The sequence below is a fragment of the Atta colombica genome, unplaced genomic scaffold, assembly GCF_001594045.1.
Source record: "Atta colombica isolate Treedump-2 unplaced genomic scaffold, Acol1.0 scaffold153, whole genome shotgun sequence".
NCBI classification, from domain to species: Eukaryota; Metazoa; Arthropoda; class Insecta; order Hymenoptera; family Formicidae; genus Atta; species Atta colombica.
This window is the reverse complement of record NW_017259243.1, coordinates 524001-542345: the sequence shown is the minus strand read 5'-3', so window position 1 is coordinate 542345 and position 18345 is coordinate 524001. Positions and strand designations below refer to the sequence as shown.

Sequence of the window (18345 nt, the reverse complement as noted above, 5' to 3'; positions counted from 1 at the left end):
ATTATATAAATATTATTTTAATATTTATATACAAATTGTACATTGCACTTAATAATAAAAGTAGATAATAATGATAATAAATTCACATTCATGTGAAAAAATGTTTCTTTTAGGCTGCTGCCAAGGTGGGAGTTGAAATACCAAGATTCTGTTATCATGAACGTCTTGCTGTAGCTGGAAATTGCAGGATGTGTCTTGTTGAAATAGAGAAGCAAGTTAAGGTAACAGCTATTAGATATTTTGCTATTCTATTGTAACAATAGAATAGCTAAAAGGATAAAATGAGTCAATAATTAATTGATGATACTTGTCTTAAATCAATCTTACAGCCAGTTGCTGCATGCGCTATGCCAGTAATGAAAGGTTGGAGAGTGAAAACCAATTCTGACCTCACACGGAAAGCTCGCGAAGGTGTTATGGAATTTCTGTTGGTTAATCATCCGCTGGACTGTCCAATCTGTGATCAGGGGGGCGAGTGTGATTTACAAGATCAAAGTATGGCTTTCGGAACTGACAGGAGTAGGTTCGTTGATATTAATTTCTCTGGGAAAAGAGCAGTAGAGGATAAGGACATGGGGCCATTAATCAAGACAGTTATGACACGCTGTATACATTGCACAAGGTGTATCCGATTCGCTTCGGAAGTAGCTGGTATTGACGACTTAGGAACTACAGGCCGTGGCAATGATATGCAGGTAAATTGAATATTTTATATTAATATATATTTCAAATATAACCATTCGTTTATTGCAAATATATATTACTTAAAAAAAAAAGCTAAATTGTTTTTGTAATTCTTGTTATAAGATTGTAGCGAGAATTTCAGATTCTTGAAATATATACATATATCAATTTATATCTGGAGATACGGTAGTGTCTCGGCGTTAAGACATGACACGATATAACATTATATTTAACTATTTATTATTTAAATAACGTTCTTAAAAATTGTATGACAATTATGTAATAATTTTAAAGGTGGGAACATATGTTGAGAAAATGTTCTTATCAGAATTGTCTGGCAATATCATCGATCTCTGTCCAGTGGGTGCACTAACTAGTAAGCCATATGCGTTTGTTGCTCGTCCCTGGGAGACACGTCGTACTGACAGTATTGATGTTCACGATGCTGTTGGTAGCAATATAGTTATCTCTCACAGAACTGGAGAGGTTCTAAGAATACTACCAAGAGTAAATGAGGTAAACACCTTTAATATATGTGTGCGTGCGTGCGTGCGTGTGTGTGTATATTTACAATAAAGAACATAAAAGATGTTTAATTATGTTACTATAATAATAATTAATGATGATAATTTTTCTAGGAGGTAAACGAGGAATGGCTCTCGGACAAAGCTCGTTTCTCGTATGATGGACTTAAAAGGCAAAGACTTATTACTCCAATGATGAAGATCAACGGAAAATTGGAAGCTGTGGATTGGGAAGATGCACTTGTTGCTGGTAGGATTGATTAGTATTTATTGTGCACTTAACAGATCCATCCATGTTTCATATATAATAAGATCGGTCAGTAACATTCAGTTCTTTATATTGATTAGCTGCTAGACCTCTAGCGAATATACCAGTGGATAAATGCGCCGCAATTGCTGGGAAATTGGCAGACGCGGAAGCCCTTATTGCTATGAAAGATTTAGTGAACAAATTGGGCAGCGAGGGATTAGCCACGGAACAATGTTTCCCAAAAGACGGTTCGGGTATCGATCTCAGAAGTAGCTATCTTCTGAACAATACTATTGCTGCAGTTGAAGACGCAGATATTGTAATACTAATCGGTACAAATCCAAGATATGAAGCACCACTAATAAACACACGTCTTAGGAAGGGCTATCTACATGGTGAACAAACAATTGCCCTCATTGGCCCGGATGTAGATCTGACATATGAACATGAGGTATTGTCAATTTTTATTTATTTTAGGGAAACAATATGTAGAATGTTTTATAAAATATAATTATTTTTATATAGCATTTAGGAGAATCTTTTGATATAATAACAAAATTACAAAACGGTTCGCATCCTTTCTGTGCAACTCTGAAAGAAGCTAAAAAACCACTCGTTATCTTGGGCGCTGATCAGCTAACTCGACAGGATGGAGCTAAAATTCTCTATGAAACGCAAGCATTAGCGAAGGCTTTAGGAGATAACTCAAAAGTGAGCCACTATTGACTTTTTTTGTATAATCTTATAAAAATTATATTAATTATATTTTGCCTTAGGCTCCTCAGGATTGGAAGATTTTGAATATACTGCATACAAACGCATCTCAAGTCGCCGCCTTAGATATCGGTTATGGTTCGACTGTAAAAGAAATTAAGGAACAACAACCAAAAATTTTGTTTCTTTTAGGCGCTGATGACGCAAATATTAAGAAGGAAGATTTTCCAAACACATTTATCATTTATATAGGTATGTATACCACAATCCTAAAGATATATATAAAGTTAATTGTATTTATATTCTAATATCAAATTACGAATGATTCATGATTGAATACCATTTATGATTCTAGGAAGTCATGGTGATGCTGGAGCAGCCATTGCGGATGTTATACTAGCTGGAGCAGCATATACTGAAAAAGTCGCAAGTTACGTTAATACAGAAGGTCGCCCCCAACAAACGTGCGCAGCAATTACGCCGCCTGGCTTAGCACGACCAGATTGGAAAATTATTCGCGCTCTTTCTGAAGTAAATAAATTTTTATAGCAAAATATCTTGCATTGTCTGTTAAGTAATTAAGTCAAGATACGAAATATGTTTTTGTTAAATTTGTAGCTGGCTGGAATTACTTTGCCCTATGATAATCTGAATGACGTAAGATCCAGACTTGAAGAGGTTGCGCCTCATCTGATCAGATATGGCAATGTTGAGCCAGCTAATTTCTTTAAGCAAGCTTTAGAAATAGCTAAGGTTTGTATCTTGTGATTATAAATATTTTAAACTCAAAATAATATTATTTTTATATATTGTTTGTTATGTATATGTAGCATCAGTCTGGAGGATCATTTTCATCAGAGCCTGTGGACATCAAACATAAGACGTTGGATCAGTTCTTCATGACTGATGTAGTGTCACGAGCGTCTTTAACTATGGCAAAGTGCGTTCAAGCAGTCATGAAACAACGACAAAGTGCAGTATAAATCTGTATCTGATATTGCATTGGATAAAATTCTCATCTGCTAGTGATTTGATATTATTGGCTAGATATTACAAGATCCCACAGCCAATGACAAAAGAATTCCAGATACACATAAAAAGCATTAAGATGTATCTATAGAGTTCTATTATACTGTATATTAAATTATTGAAAATGGGAATTTACAAATATTGTCCCTATCAGTCCTATTAATTGTACATTCGTAGTTAGAATAAGTTATTTAAAATAAATATAATAAAAATATATTTCTTTTGGATAACTCTTTATAAACATCATAAAATTGCACTGAACATCAAATTATGTTTAATATATTGTTACGCCCGCGAAAAACACCTTTCGGCTCGAGCGATGTCACGTTACCTTAAGAAGATAGCCGCGAAGCGTGTCTTGTCAACAAAAGAGAATTCGATTTAGATTTTGACGGATAAAGATTTTCTGTATGGATGTGCGCTTCCTTCTTGAATAAAGTGAGTTCTTTTATAACGAGTATATTCTTCTTTCTGTGCGTCACATTTCTCTCCGCGTGTCCCTGCAAGTGCGTGCGTGTACGTGTGAGCATGAGAACGGTGCGGCGGGCGTGATAATATGTAGGAATGGTTGGCATCAATTTCTTCAAGTTCAAATGTAATCTGTTTTTACAATTAATTACATTTTTACAAATTTTCCGTTTCATTAGAATATATATTAAAACATAGTTATTACATAGAATCAGAATGAAATTATAGTCCAATTTACTTAAAATATCTATTCATTAAATTGAATTTATACATTTCAGTTTCTAGAAACTGAACATCCAATTATTATACAATTATGTGTATGTACTTGTATACACATTTGCAAGTATTCAAATATACATTTGCAAATGTGCAAATATATATACACATCTGTATATATATTTTGTTTATTTACACATTAAGTGAAATCTTACAAAATATGAAAAAAAAGGCTTACAAATAAAAGAATTCTGTTATTAATTTATTTATTTATTTGAAAGAACGTCAATTAAAGTGTCTTAATTACTTGATTCTGGTTGATCATCTGTATCAAGTTCACCCGAACTTTCATCGGATTCAATCTAAAGAGAGAGAAGATATTTATTTTGTTTATCATATAAAGTTTATATAAAGAATGTTTATTATATAAAGAATAGCTTCATATAGAACATACCTTATCCCCTAATTCAATTAATCTTTCTTTATACAGTGTAATTTTACTATCTTGATCTGTTAAGAGTTCTAAAAGAGCTTCTTGATCTTTCTTCAATTTTTCAAGCTCATCAATCTTCAATTTCAATTGAGATTCCAAATCTGATTCCTTGTTTTCTTTGTCTTTTTCATTATGTTGTTGCATTATGTGCGTATATTCCGCTAAACGATTTTCTAAATCTGCAATCATTGTTTTATACATTTGCAATTCCTTTTCCAAATCCAGATTATTACTAGAAGCGCTTGTTTCTTTTCCATCTCCTATATTAGCTTGTGCAGCTCGAAGAACCAAATTTTGATCTCGTAGATGACTAACGGTTGAACGAAGTTCTTGTACTTGTGCCTACAAAAATGTTAAAAAATGTTTTTAATATATTCTATAAATTTGTATTTTTTTAAAAAGAAAGTTCCTACCTCAAATTCTTGTTTTTCTTTTGTAAGAAAATCATTAGCTTGATTTAGCCTTTGAATTTGTATATCCTGCTCTCTAATAAGATCTTTGTATTGTGAAATTAATGTATTATCAGGTAAATTCATTACAGATAATTGATTCTTGTTCTCATTATTAGCATCTATCACCGATTTTATTATAATACCTAAACAAAAAAAAATGAAAAATTTTATTTGTGTTTAAAAAATTTGACAATATTAATTTTCTTTACAATTATAAAAAATTGAATGTTTGATGTATCTAAGTACCTTCCAAACTTTTTAACAACCTGCAAAATTCGTGATCCAATAAAAGTTCCGACGGATTCTTAGCTGAAGGTTGTGGATGTTTTAGTGTTCGGGAATATATCTCGTGTCTAGCAATACCACCGATTGCATCTTGAAATTTTTCCCAACCTATTCTATTCTCTATTAAATTGCACACTTTTTCCTGTAAATAATATAGATAAGTTTTAGTTGCACATTATTCACTTTATATATCGGATTTGTACAAATATCAGTAATATTTACTTTTGTGTAAGTAGAAACGCTGTCATCATTGAAATGTACGCAAATACCGATAAGCAAGGCGCACATACTCTGCAGTAAGATCTCTTGTAAATCATCGTTATTCTCTTGTGATGACAAAAGAGCTGTTAAATATGCTACTGAGGAATCGATAGCCAGGAATGATTTTACAGCAAGTGGACAGTACGAGGTCCATCGACAAAGCAGAATCAACAAGCCCAATTTACACTGCGTTTTATTACCCTGCTGTAATAACATAACGCACTGTTGCATAAGCGTCACTGGTGGTTTTCCAATATTGGTTGCAAGAAGTACTCTTAAAAGTTGTTCCTTTTGACTTATGTTCTCAATCAGAGCGTGAGATAACGCCACAGCGGAGAACCAATTTGACAAAGAATCTATAGAGAATAATCCGCCACACAATAACTGTCCTAATAATAGATATATGAGAAATAGTGATGTTATTTCAGTTTAGTCAAAAACGTTTATCTAGAATTGGAAGCATTTTTTACATTATACATTTATAAAAGAGATTACGAACCTGTAGTTAGTGATGGTGCCTCGTTACCTTGTGGTAATAAAGTCTGGACTAATTGCGTCTGTCCTACTTCATTCTTGTACAGGAAGCATTGAAAGCAATATAATACTGAACATCGCAAAACAAATGGTTGTTTTTCATTTACCATGGACATTAGTAAGACAACAATAGCCGGCCTATAATATACTTATATGTAATTTGTAAGTCTTTTATTATTCTGAAAAATATGTATGCGATAGAAAATGGATGAAATTAACATGTATCTAAGATATACCTTGGAGGAGTGCTCGGTGCCATAACACCCGCTAAAAATTCTTGATTACTAGCATTCCCTCTTATTACTTCTGCTACAGTGTTAATGGTCTCTGTTAATACATCCGCTGGTACGCCGCTAGCCATTAATATATCGCACAAAGCTTGCAATAATCCGCACGCTCTCATAGTTCGTTGACAAGCTGCGACTGCCTTCATATATATAATTGTTTAGTTATTAATTAAAGATAATATACAGACATTGAAAATTGAAAATTTTATATAGCGCCACAATATTATTTTTTACCTGAGCAGGAGCACTCGGTGCTACTAGTGCTCGTACAACTTGCACCATGCAATGAACATTAGAAACTTTCTGGGGACTCCATCCACCAAAATTATTATCCTCCATTTCATTGGGAATTTGAAACATTGGTGTTAATTTCTGAATGTAACTACCTGCATAATGCAACACAAAAATTATTATAAAACAGTGAGATTATAAAAATTATCGAAAAGATCTAACTGTAAGTATATTACCTTCTTTAAAGAAGTTTTGATTACTAACGTTTCCTCTGAGAAGATTTAACATTAACAGAAGGCAATCTTCCACAACAATACCACCATCTGCATTACCCTCTTGCTCGATGACGTCAAATATGCGATCAAATGCATTTTCAAACGCAACTATTTTTTGTATGTTAGCATTTCCTTTTGTTAATTGGATGAGCAGCAATAAGACCTATATAAATAATGTATTATAAATATAATGTATATAATAAAGCATTCTCATTATATTCCTCAAGATCATTATATTTCTTATTGATAAATTTAGCTTACATCATTGCGTATAACTTCTCTACTATCACTCAGCAAATCCATCAATTTAGAGACACCCATAGGACTGACCAAGATTATTTCCTGAATATCTTTAGATCTGTTTGCCAATAAATGCGTCAGTAACTTCAGCGCCGGCCACCTGACACGAAAGTCAAACTCTTCAAGAAATGCCAGCACCAAACCAACGCTATCTGAATGCTTGATAAATATTTCTGTAAATTGTTCCCCTATCTTATTCTTGGGACCATGTTTATCCACTAAAATAATACAAAGAGATTAGATATAAAATTGATGTAAAAATAAACTCAAACTGTTCTCTATGACTGAATATATGCTTGTTATATTTAAAATAAGATAAAATAAGATAAAGAAATAAATATAATCTTAGTTTATACCATTCATTTAATGTACCAACTAGCAACTTTCTATTAAATTATCTTAATTTCAGCAATGCATATTAACATATGCACAATACATATATTTAAGTGATGATCTTGATGTATATTGTATCATCTTAATATTAAACATACCAATGAAATTAAGATAATTTAATAGAAAATTATTAATTCGAGTATATTTAAATAACAATATTAAAGAAGTCTTAAATGATATGTATATTAGACTATACATTTGATAAAAACAAGCTAGAAAGTTTTAGTGCAGTCTAATGCAACAAGAATAGTTGTTTAATCTTACCCTCCTCATCAAACATTTCAGGATTTGTTATATTGCAAAGAGTATCCAAGGCCAAGCCGATTATCTCACAATCCGTTCTGTCCATCTCCAGTACTTGCCTCAATGCATCCATTCCTTGAGCTCCCACTTCCACACGGAACGTGCGAGACATTGCCTTGAGCGCACGGCAAGCATCTCTTCTGTCATCAAGTAGACTAGAAGATTGCAACCTGTCTACTAGTCTCTCCACCTATATCGAAACATACAAATATTATAAGAACAACAGTTTCGCATTACAAGCTATTTACAATTTAGTTTACCGACAGAAAACTTTATTGATAATTAGCAGCAACGTAATCATACAGAAATGCACAGCGTTTATTCAAAACGTAGGGAAGTAAATTTCAGTGTGTGAAACATATAATATTTGTTGATTCCACTCACTGTATCGGCGCCCGTTGACTGTGTACCAGCGGGTGCGGTTCCTAAGACGGATTTCAGACTGCTTTTAAAATATTCCATTTCTTTCTTTTCCTCTCGACGAACTTTCCACTATTTGTCAATGTAAATTACACGTCACACGTCGACATTTTAAATCCAAGAGATGCCCCGATACCGCTTACGCGCTTCCCCTCAAAAACCTTGAGGCTTGAAGCGCCATGAAAGTGAATAGAGTTAAAACATTGGTTGCGTTCAGCGGATTTAACAGTTGAGTGAACGCTCGTTGCTATTGATGTATTCTTCCAGATCTAAAATGTTGATTGGATGATTTGAAAGAATACACCAATAACAGCGAGCGCTCATTCAACTGTTGAGTTCGCTGAACGCAGTCATTGAACATGTTGAACAGATGGAGTAAGTGTTGTAGGTAGAAATTGATTTAGTGCTATAAATTTTAGTGTTATAAATAATTTAATTCTTTTAAAGTTATCGTGACAATAAAGGAAATGTAATTAAAAGGATTAAAAGGTTTAAATTATTTATTAACACTGACAATATTATATATTGTTTATATGTTCCATAATTCTTAAAAGAAAGAATACTGTGTTTATTTCAGGACTACTGATGATAAACAAACATTGGCTGATATGTCTTTAGAAGATACGATAATTACTTCTGCTCGATTGACACCGACTAAATATTCCACGTCTCATGCGTCATATGGTATATAAATTGATTTGCATTCAATTGCACTCAATGTGCACAGTATTGCACTAATTTTCTCAGTGAAAAATGCTATAGAAGTATTCCAATGGATTAATTTATTGGATTTAATTTATTGGAATCATATCTGTCATCAAGCGAAATAACAGTGTGATTGGTCAATTTCAATTGCCGATTGGCATTATTATCAGCATCGCAAGATGATAAGTGGCAAGATTCTAATCCAGCTAATAATCCAAAATTGCATTTGTTATTCTGCGATTGGCCAATTTCAATAGACTAACCATCGATAACGTCGCTCAAAATTAATTAGTCGAAATGATCCTAAATATCAACTATGATTGGTTAATTCTGCTGAACAGCAAACTGCGATTGGTCAAGAATAGAATGACATAATAGTGTTAATAGCGTTTTTCCGAACACACTTATATTTATCAAAAGAACAAATCAAGAAAATCTAACCTATTATTTCATAAAGCTGAAATTTTATCTATATATATTAACGAGATGTATTGCCAAATGTGCTTAGGTATTCTCGCTTGTAAATCCGTTGTATGAGAGAACGTGAAAGATTCTATCAAGATTCGCTGTCATTTTTTTCTTTCTGCAAATACAGCTGTATTGTGTCCCAAGTATATCTATAATATTCTGTAACTTTTGGCGGTTAGAATTACGTTTGTATGTTACATATTTCTCCAAATTGACAAAATACTCTCGAGAATGTTGCAAAGGCCTTTAATCGTTTCGCTTAAAAAAAGGTAACCATAATAACGTGACCTCGAATTATTCGCGAAATTAGATTTGTACAAACTTGATCTTATCCTTCTAATAAAAAAAAAAAAAAAATACGAATGGAATACATTTACATTCCACAGAAAATTCATTATATATATTTTTACTTCTTATTTTTCAGCTCAACTCGCTCAAAATATCTCAATACCTGGCAAAGATGTAACTTCTCTTCCCAAAGAATACCTCTTGATTTAAAGGAAAATCATAAGAAAACCGTTACATCATTTCCACCATTAACAGAATCCATCCCGAATTTACCGAAAGCCGTTTATTCGACTGCGAAAGAGGAGCATCAAATAACACACATCACTGTTTTACCAAATGGTTTGAAAGTTGCATCTGAAAATCGATTTGGACAATTTTGTACTATAGGTGGTAAGTTGAGTATAATTTGGATATAGCGTTTTCGAACTGTAATGGAATTGCACTAATTTGAATTGTATTAATGATGTAATATGCTCTATTGATAGAGTATGTGTCAACTATTAATAGAACATTAATCCTAGATTAGTGCAAATCTGTTAAAGTCAAAAATACTAATACTTGTTAGATTTATATGTATGGATAAACAGATTATTATATTATTTTAATTTTCAGTCCTTATTGATTCGGGTCCACGATATGAAGTGGCATATCCCAATGGCATCTCGCACTTTCTTGAAAAGTTAGCATTTGGTGTAAGATTCTTTCATCACATTATTCATATCGTAGCATATAATAAGTATTAAAGATTATTGATCTCTACACACACACACACACACACACACATACACACACACACACACACACACACACACACATTTGTTTCAACAATTTACATCTTATTAATAGATATTCTATATTATATCATAATATTATTTATAATCTTTCTTAATTTGTATAAGTCACAAATATATACAAAATTATATTGTGTTAATTGTTACAGTCTACAAATAGCTTTGACAGCAAGGATAAGATAATGCTGGCACTAGAAAAGCATGGTGGTATATGTGATTGTCAAGCATCTCGCGACACATTTGTCTATGCAGCATCAGCAGAACGTCATGGATTAGATATAGTAACTCAAGTTTTGAGTGATATTGTCTTAAGACCTCAAATTACAGAGGAAGAAGTAAGTATAATGTATAATATTCTACAAAAAAAAATATTGTATCATGTTATGTAATTAAATTATATATCATTAATAACAAACTTTGAAACATTTGTGTCTTATACGCGCGCGCGGTGTGTGTGTGTGTGTGTGTGTGTGTGTGTGTGTGTGTGTATTTATATGAAAATAAATTTCCAGGTACAAATAGCTAAACAAACAGTACATTTTGAATTAGAATCTTTACACACCAGACCAGAACAAGAACCTATATTAATGGATATGATTCATTCTGTGAGTTTAAAGTAATAGTTTTTTTAAATACATCTTAGTGGAATTATAAGTGTATTTTCTTATTGTAAAGGAAAAAAGGATGTAATTATGTATTATATTGATAGGCTGCGTATAAGCAAAACACATTAGGTTTACCCAAGATCTGTCCAGAAAAGAATATTGAAAAAATTAATAGGAAAACTTTACATACGTATCTCAAGCATCATTATGTACCAAATAGAATGGTAGTTGCTGGAGTTGGTATTGAACATGATGACCTGGTCCACGCCGTTACTAAGTAATAGCCATAAATTTTCTATAGATGACAAATTTATTTAATTAAGTAATTTAAGTAATTCAATGCTTATAAATTTAAAAATAAATTTATTTAAAAATATATAAATAAATAATTTATAAATATTTTATAAGGTAGTTTTTTAGTGTAAGATTTTACTATTATTTTTATGTAATATGTTATTGTTATCTTATATTGTTATCCGCGATATATTGATATAGTGTTATAAACATTTTTTGAAATTTTTTGCTTATTAATAATAATAATATTATTATTTTTGATTTAGATATTTTGTAGATCAAAAACCTATCTGGGAAGAACAACCTGATCTTATTTTCTCAAGTAATGCAAATTCTGTCGATATGTCCATTGCACAATATACTGGAGGATATGTCTTGGTATGATCACTCATACTACATATAAAATATATTAAAATAATTTTATTTTTGTTGCAGAATTGAAGAAGATAAATAATCGGTGTGTGTTGTCTTTAATAGGAGGAATGTAATGTGCCAATTTACGCTGGACCCAGTGGCTTGCCTGAATTATCACATGTTGTAATAGGTTTAGAAGGCTGTTCTCATCAAGATCCAGATTTTGTTGCTATGTGTGTACTAAATATGATGATGGGAGGCGGTGGCAGTTTTAGTGCTGGTGGTCCTGGAAAGGGCATGTATACGCGTTTGTACACCAATGTGTTGAATAGGTAAGATTTATATTATTATTTATGTTTTATAAAGAAAGAGGTTTTTATATAATATAAAACAATTATATCTTTTCAACTCAATATCTTTATATCTTTTTCTATTAACTAGTAATTAAAATGTTATGAAAAAAGAGTAAATTTATAATTTATATTCATACAGGTAATAGATTATACAAATAATACAGATTTATCATACTTGCACTTTTTGAAATTTTTAATTGAGAACACTACATCTAGAAAATTATATTAAAATTATATTATAGGTATCATTGGTTATACAGTGCAACTGCATACAATCATGCTTATGCAGACACTGGTCTATTTTGTATTCATGCTTCATGTACACCGTCTCATGTAAAGGATATGGTGGAAGTAATTGTACACGAGATGGTCACCATGACAAGCGGAGTCTCTGATAGCGAATTAGCAGTATGATATTGATTCACATTTCTGAATCATTTATTAATATTAATCGTATTTTATACATATATTGATTACATTTTGGAATTTTATCTTTTGTGTAGAGAGCCAAGAAACAATTGCAATCGATGCTACTGATGAATCTAGAACAACGGCCCGTTGTATTTGAAGACATTGGTAGACAAGTCCTAGCGACTGGTACTAGGAAACGGCCAGAATACTTCATACAAACTATTGGTAAGTTTTGTAAAGTTCATTACAATTTAATGACAAAATTCCTGTTCTTAATATTCACAAAAAAATATAATGCTTGCAGATGGAATATCTAAGGATGACATCAACAGAGTAGCGCGACGTTTATTGAAATCAGCACCTTGCTTAGCAGCACGCGGCGAAGTAAAGGCTATACCTTCCATGGCGGATATTCAAAACGGCTTACTTGACGCGCAAGGTCGGTTACCTGGTTCTCGTAGCAGATTATCACTTTTTCGTTAAAATGCATAAGATATTCCAGTCTTCTCATCTTAAATAAATGTCACTTATCCATATCCAGTTGTATATTAATAAGAAGACACCGAACATTCAATTTTAAATTAAGTTGAAAATATAATACGGAATTACCAAAATAACTGAATTTTATTATGATATTATTAAAATTGTGTATTAAAAAATAGTATTATCGAAGATTTTAAATAATATATAATATGCAAAAAATGTTCCTTATGTATATTACATAGATTTTGTATGAAAATAAACAAAATTAATAAATTAGACATACAAAATAATTCGTTTGTCATTCAACAGCATGAGAGAAAGTAGACTATGCCATTAACCAGAAGCATAATGCAAGATACAAGAATAATTTCGCGCTAATTATGACGTTATGTTCAATAATGGATCTTATGTGGCGAAATCGCAGATGGGTGTTAAAATAATTGAAGTTTTGATATACTACAAAATTAAAGCTTACCAAATTTCTGATTAGAAGTCAACTTGTATTTTGGTAAATTATTACAAATAAATGTTATTTGTATAAATTATATACGCGTAATTATAATTAACAGATTCATCAATTTTTTTTTTGTATAGTTTCTTTTATTCTTGATTGATTAATACACATAAATTTGTGTACACATTGAAAAGACGATCCTGAACAAATGATTACACCTCTGCTTCCTCCAAGGTTTTGAGGAAAGAAGCTTTCTTTTGGGCAACGCGATTTTTCCTCTCGGACAGTGACAATTTCGCGCGATTCCATCTCTTCTTGATAACTGGTTTCTCCCTGGTGACTTTCGTGTGTTCAGGGTTAGCTCTGATGGCTTCGTGGGCTTTCTTGTATATATTCTCGATCTATTAAAAAAAAATTTTTTTATATTATCTCAAGTATATTCATATAATAGCATGTATATATGTAACACAGGTTTATTTTAATAAACACATTTAAATATGCATTTATCATTTAACAACCAATGAAAATTACTATTGTCCAATCGCGACGCTACATAGACTTGAATAATCTAAACAGCAATTTTTAATTGGACGTATGTATTAAAGTTATAAACGTGTGAATTAAAGTTATAGATATATTCACTATTGCAATGCATTACTTACATCATTCGCGGAGATGCCATTCTTAATATATTGTGAAAACTGTCTCTTGAAAGCTTCATCATCCTCCTCTTCTAAAGTTCTCATATAGTTTGCAACATGTTGAGCGAATATGTGTTGTCGATGCACATCTGCATTGAATGTTTTTGATTCGCCATCATAGCCAGGGAATCTCTTGGTACTATAAAACAAAACATAAGTTATTCAACTGAAATAAATTACATATTTTTGAAAAATCATATTAAAATACTAATCTTATTTTGCAATTTTACAGCAATCATTGTATCAAACACAAAAAAAGACAATAAATTTCAAAACTTAAATGATACACATAAACTAACATGTGTTTACATGTTAGTTTACATATGTTATCAAATTGTACAGAATTGATTTGACATTATATAATTGTTTTATTTGATTTTATTTATAAGAATAAGTTTGAAGTTTAAATTATAAAAATTATTAAAATAAATATTAAAATATATAAATAATCTTAACTTCTTAAAAAATTATTCAAAAAATTTCCTGTTTCATTACAACAATCGATATTATTTTATACAAATATTTGTTATTGGGTGGTTTTTGCTATGGGATATATAACAAGGAACAATCATGTTCTCTTTATAAAAATATCAAAGCAAACTAAAATAATTTCAAATATTGCATACTTACAAATACATACTTAAAAAATAGCAAGAGTACTAAAAATTTTTTACCTATGAGGGATATTGAGACCACCATCAACCGCACCTTTCATAGCACCGAAAACTCGGGCGCCCGTCGTGGTACGCATTAATCCGGTGTCCAGGTAACATCTAAATGCACCTGGGCCATCGTCCAATTCCTCGACATTGTACTCATCGCCAGTCACTTCTGTGGTACCCACGTATAAGGAGTCTAATCCCAGCTTCTTAAGAAGCTAAAAAAAGTTTCATGTTTGATTAGAAAATTGTTGATATTATTTTATACAAACATATTTGCTAGTTTTTGCTAATCAGGATATACAACAGGGAACACATCGTGTTTTCTTCATAGAAACATCAAAGCGAGCTGAGTAGATCATCATGTTAGTAATGTATAAAAAAAAACAAAGGAAAAAGAAAAAAAAGATTACTTACTCTCCTAGCCAGGAGCAAACCGGTGCAATAAGCAGATGCATAATTGGTAAGACCAACTTTAACTCCATATTTAGGAAGTTCATGGCTGTAAGCAGCACATACAATCCTATCTCCTTCAATTCTTGAGTAGGCAACCTTGTGTAATATATGTCATTAATCATTAATTACAATTATCTTTACATAAGTTTAATTATATCACATAAAAATTATAACTGTAAAATGTTATTTTCAACCAATCGAGCCTTTGTTCAATTATAATTGAATTTAAGTATATTATTTCAAATTACCTGACATGTAATATCCTTGTTGGACAAACGTACAATCAACCTATACTTAGGTGTATTGTACTTGTTCTTGTCCTGAATAGTCAGCCGCTTACGAGCATAATAATCAGTCTTTCCTTCACGACGCCTCTTGAATTTAACTTGGTATCGTTTGAAGTACTGCTTATTCTTAACTACTTTGACAAAACCCTAAAAGATCATGTAACTGTTAAAACAAGAATGAAGATCAAATGTTTCAAATTGCTTTTCTACTGTATTCAGAATAAGTCAACAGGGTAAAAAGGTTTTCTTTTCATTTCTGTATCAAAGTGAGCTGAAGATTTCATCATAGAAAATTTATGTGTGTTTAATATTCACACTATTTATCTCTCTTTAATAAGCACATATTTGCAGTGTAATTAAATTAAAATAAAATTCAATATTATGTTCGTAATTAATTTTAGGCCTTTTTAGGTTCTTTATAACTGAACTTCTTGCATTTCATCTCTTTTCTTTTTTTTTTTCATGGAGAGAAAAAGAAGATCGATAATGCTCCAAGTTCAGATAAAAAAAGTTTCCAATTATGTGTGAAAATATAATCTGTATCATATAACAAAAGAAAAATTCACAAAAAATATGAAAATATTATCTTTAAATATGAATATTTAAGATCATATTTTTAGGTAGTATTAACTCTACATATATAAAAAACATGTGCAGATTTTTCGATAGACGTTTATTCTAACCGTTTTAACTATGCAGCAAGTGAATCTTTCCGAAAAATAAGCATCTCGCTTTCTCGTTAATTTTCAATTAATTATTTGTGTATATTACAGTTTATTTTATCAAATAAACGTTATATTGAGAAGAAGTAACTTACCATTATGTTAAAATTATATGAAAAATCTAATCCCCGAAACAATCCGTACGATAACGAAGGCAGAAAGGAAAGAATGGAGCAGAGCAAGGAAGATCAAGGAAAATATAACAAAATGGCGTATGATCGGACAACTCCGACACTCCCTCAATTCAATACAGCGATATTAGCGACAATCGGAGTCAACGGAGGTCAGCAGTAACAAAGTGATGAGTAAAATTGGCGCCTTAAATTAAAAATTCATAAAATCACATCATATATGTAATCATTCAATCAGTAACTGAAAACTTAAAATATTGCTTCTAGCAATTAAAAAAGTTGAAATTATTTCTATAATATTTGCTACATAAATACCATCTTGATCAAAAAGTTCCCGGAATTACCACTAGGTAATGCTCTGAGTCAGCTGATTTGAGTTCTGTTTTTTTGGTTAGGTTGCCACATCTATCATTGACATTCCCACCAAATTTTATCACCATAGCTTTTGTAAAAGTTACGCCGTCTTGAGTACATCTATCTCTGCACGTATTTTCGATTTTTTACAGTTTTAAAAATGGAGTTGAATTTGCAACAATGAGTTTGTATTTAATTTTGCGTTAAAAATGGATTCAATGGTGTGAAACTTTGAAAATGTTGGGAAACTGTTTCGGCAGTGATACTCTAAAGAAAACAGCTGTTTATGAGTGGCATGAACGCTTCAAAAGTGGTCCGTCGAGGATGACGAACGCAGTGGCAGGCTGTCGACATCGAAAACCGATGAAAACATCAATAAAGTGAGAGAAATGTTGATCAATAACCGCAAATTAACTATCAGAGAGTTGGCAGAGGACTTAAACATTGCTTATGGATCCATTCAGGACATTGTAGTTAATGGTTTGGGTTTGCGCCGTGTTGCTGCAAAGTTGGTCTCGATGGAACTGAATTTCATGCAAAAAAGGGACCGCATTGTCTTCGCCAAAGACATGATTTCCAAGGCTGAATCCAATCCAACATTCATCAAACGCATCATTACTGGAGATGAGACGTGGGTTTATGAGTACGACATGCAATCCAGACATCAGGCGAGTGAATGGAAAGCTCAAATGAGCCAAGACCAAAAAAACCATGTCGTTTTCAGTCGAAAAAGAAAGCGATGCTCACAGTTTTCATGGATTACAACAGTATTGTACATCACGAATTTTTGTCAGAAGGTCAGACAGTTAATAAGGAGTATTATTTGGGCATTATGAGACATTTGCGTGAAGCAGTTCGCCAAAAAAGAAAGGATTTGTGGGCAAACAACTCGTGGATAACACACCGTCGCACAGTGCCATCATTATCCGTGAATTTTTGACCAAGAACGAAACGAATACCATCCAACAGCCATCGAATTCACCTGATATGGCTCCCTGCAATTTTTTTCTGTTCGATCAAAAAATCATTACGGGGAACGCGTTTTAACAGCCGAAAGGAGATAATGGAAAAATCGAAGACGGCTCTGATGGCTATACCGACAATAGAGTTCCAGAAATGTTTCGAGAGCTGGATCAAGCGCTGGCATAAGTGCGTTGCAGATAGGGAGTACTTTGAAGGGGACAATATTACTTTTGATGAATAAAACTTGTATTTTGAATTTTCTGAATGAATTCCGGGAATTTTTTAATCAAGGTATGTAATTAATGTACTAAACAATAGGAATTAATTCTTAAAAACCATACATTTGTTACAGCTTATTTTTGAAATTTTTACTTTATTCATTATTTGTACATACATTTTATTATCTGTTGTGTATACAGTTGTAGAATTATACAAATTGTACTTTTGTTTCAAATATGTTTAATAATATGTTTAAATATGTAAATATGTTTAATAATTAAAAATTGTGTTTTGCATATTAAACGTATTGTATATATAAAATATGACATAAAGACGTTATAAAATTATTTAATTAAATAACTTAAAAAAAATATCTTACATAAATTGCAATAATAATGAATGTCTACACCTTTTTCGCGAATTTATGTATAGAATGCATCACTGACATATCATCTCGTTCTACTAACCATTGCTTGAGAAGAAGTTCGATTCTCTTAGCATCAATCTGAAATAGTGCTAATAATAATA

The 18345-nt window shown here is 31.7% G+C and overlaps 5 protein-coding genes across 8 annotated transcripts in view; 3 read left to right on the top strand and 2 right to left on the bottom strand.

Annotated features, from left to right (window-relative positions):
- The window catches only part of LOC108685522 (NADH-ubiquinone oxidoreductase 75 kDa subunit, mitochondrial), a 5027-nt gene extending 1375 nt beyond the window's left edge, over positions 1 to 3652 (top strand). The window contains exons 3-12 of one of the 2 annotated variants that reach the window (XM_018190353.1): positions 114 to 221; positions 330 to 695; positions 979 to 1200; positions 1323 to 1458; positions 1557 to 1909; positions 1984 to 2169; positions 2235 to 2424; positions 2528 to 2703; positions 2791 to 2925; positions 3003 to 3652. In XM_018190353.1, the coding sequence (XP_018045842.1) occupies positions 114 to 221; positions 330 to 695; positions 979 to 1200; positions 1323 to 1458; positions 1557 to 1909; positions 1984 to 2169; positions 2235 to 2424; positions 2528 to 2703; positions 2791 to 2925; positions 3003 to 3155 (2025 nt within the window). In that variant the 3' untranslated portion in view covers positions 3156 to 3652. The remainder of the gene's footprint in view (positions 1 to 113; positions 222 to 329; positions 696 to 978; positions 1201 to 1322; positions 1459 to 1556; positions 1910 to 1983; positions 2170 to 2234; positions 2425 to 2527; positions 2704 to 2790; positions 2926 to 3002) is intronic. The other variant, XM_018190354.1, reaches the window with a different exon arrangement.
- LOC108685521 (general vesicular transport factor p115) lies at positions 3567 to 8331 on the bottom strand. Of its 3 annotated transcripts, none has more exons than XM_018190350.1 (13): positions 8084 to 8331; positions 7661 to 7889; positions 6965 to 7221; positions 6665 to 6866; positions 6432 to 6583; positions 6147 to 6337; positions 5876 to 6048; positions 5338 to 5765; positions 5077 to 5257; positions 4792 to 4973; positions 4340 to 4720; positions 4193 to 4247; positions 3567 to 3701 (listed from the first exon to the last, which is right to left on the bottom strand). In XM_018190350.1, the coding sequence occupies exons 1-13, from the start codon at positions 8159 to 8161 to the stop codon at positions 3583 to 3585; spliced, it is 2628 nt and encodes an 875-aa protein (XP_018045839.1). In that variant the 5' UTR covers positions 8162 to 8331; the 3' UTR covers positions 3567 to 3582. The 3 variants fall into 3 exon arrangements, with proteins under 3 accessions (XP_018045839.1, XP_018045840.1, XP_018045841.1); XM_018190351.1 differs by having other exon boundaries at positions 5338 to 5732; XM_018190352.1 differs by lacking the exon at positions 3567 to 3701 and adding an exon at positions 3724 to 3801.
- A 967-nt stretch (positions 8332 to 9298) lies between these two features.
- On the top strand, positions 9299 to 13161 carry LOC108685420 (mitochondrial-processing peptidase subunit alpha). Its single transcript, XM_018190198.1, has 11 exons — positions 9299 to 9561; positions 9717 to 9970; positions 10193 to 10272; positions 10521 to 10706; positions 10884 to 10976; positions 11081 to 11253; positions 11537 to 11648; positions 11748 to 11956; positions 12220 to 12385; positions 12481 to 12613; positions 12693 to 13161. The coding sequence occupies exons 1-11, from the start codon at positions 9524 to 9526 to the stop codon at positions 12869 to 12871; spliced, it is 1623 nt and encodes a 540-aa protein (XP_018045687.1). The 5' UTR covers positions 9299 to 9523; the 3' UTR covers positions 12872 to 13161.
- Positions 13162 to 13450: 289 nt separating this feature from the next.
- The window catches only part of LOC108685380 (PMS1 protein homolog 1), an 8922-nt gene continuing 4027 nt past the window's right edge, over positions 13451 to 18345 (bottom strand). The window contains 5 exon segments of the mRNA XM_018190137.1: positions 13451 to 13726; positions 13988 to 14165; positions 14701 to 14903; positions 15103 to 15237; positions 15390 to 15575. Coding sequence (XP_018045626.1) covers positions 13538 to 13726; positions 13988 to 14165; positions 14701 to 14903; positions 15103 to 15237; positions 15390 to 15575 — 891 coding nt within the window. The 3' untranslated portion in view covers positions 13451 to 13537.
- Positions 16833 to 17695, top strand: LOC108685381. The gene has a single exon (XM_018190138.1). The coding sequence runs from the start codon at positions 17025 to 17027 to the stop codon at positions 17469 to 17471; it is 447 nt and encodes a 148-aa protein (XP_018045627.1). The 5' UTR covers positions 16833 to 17024; the 3' UTR covers positions 17472 to 17695.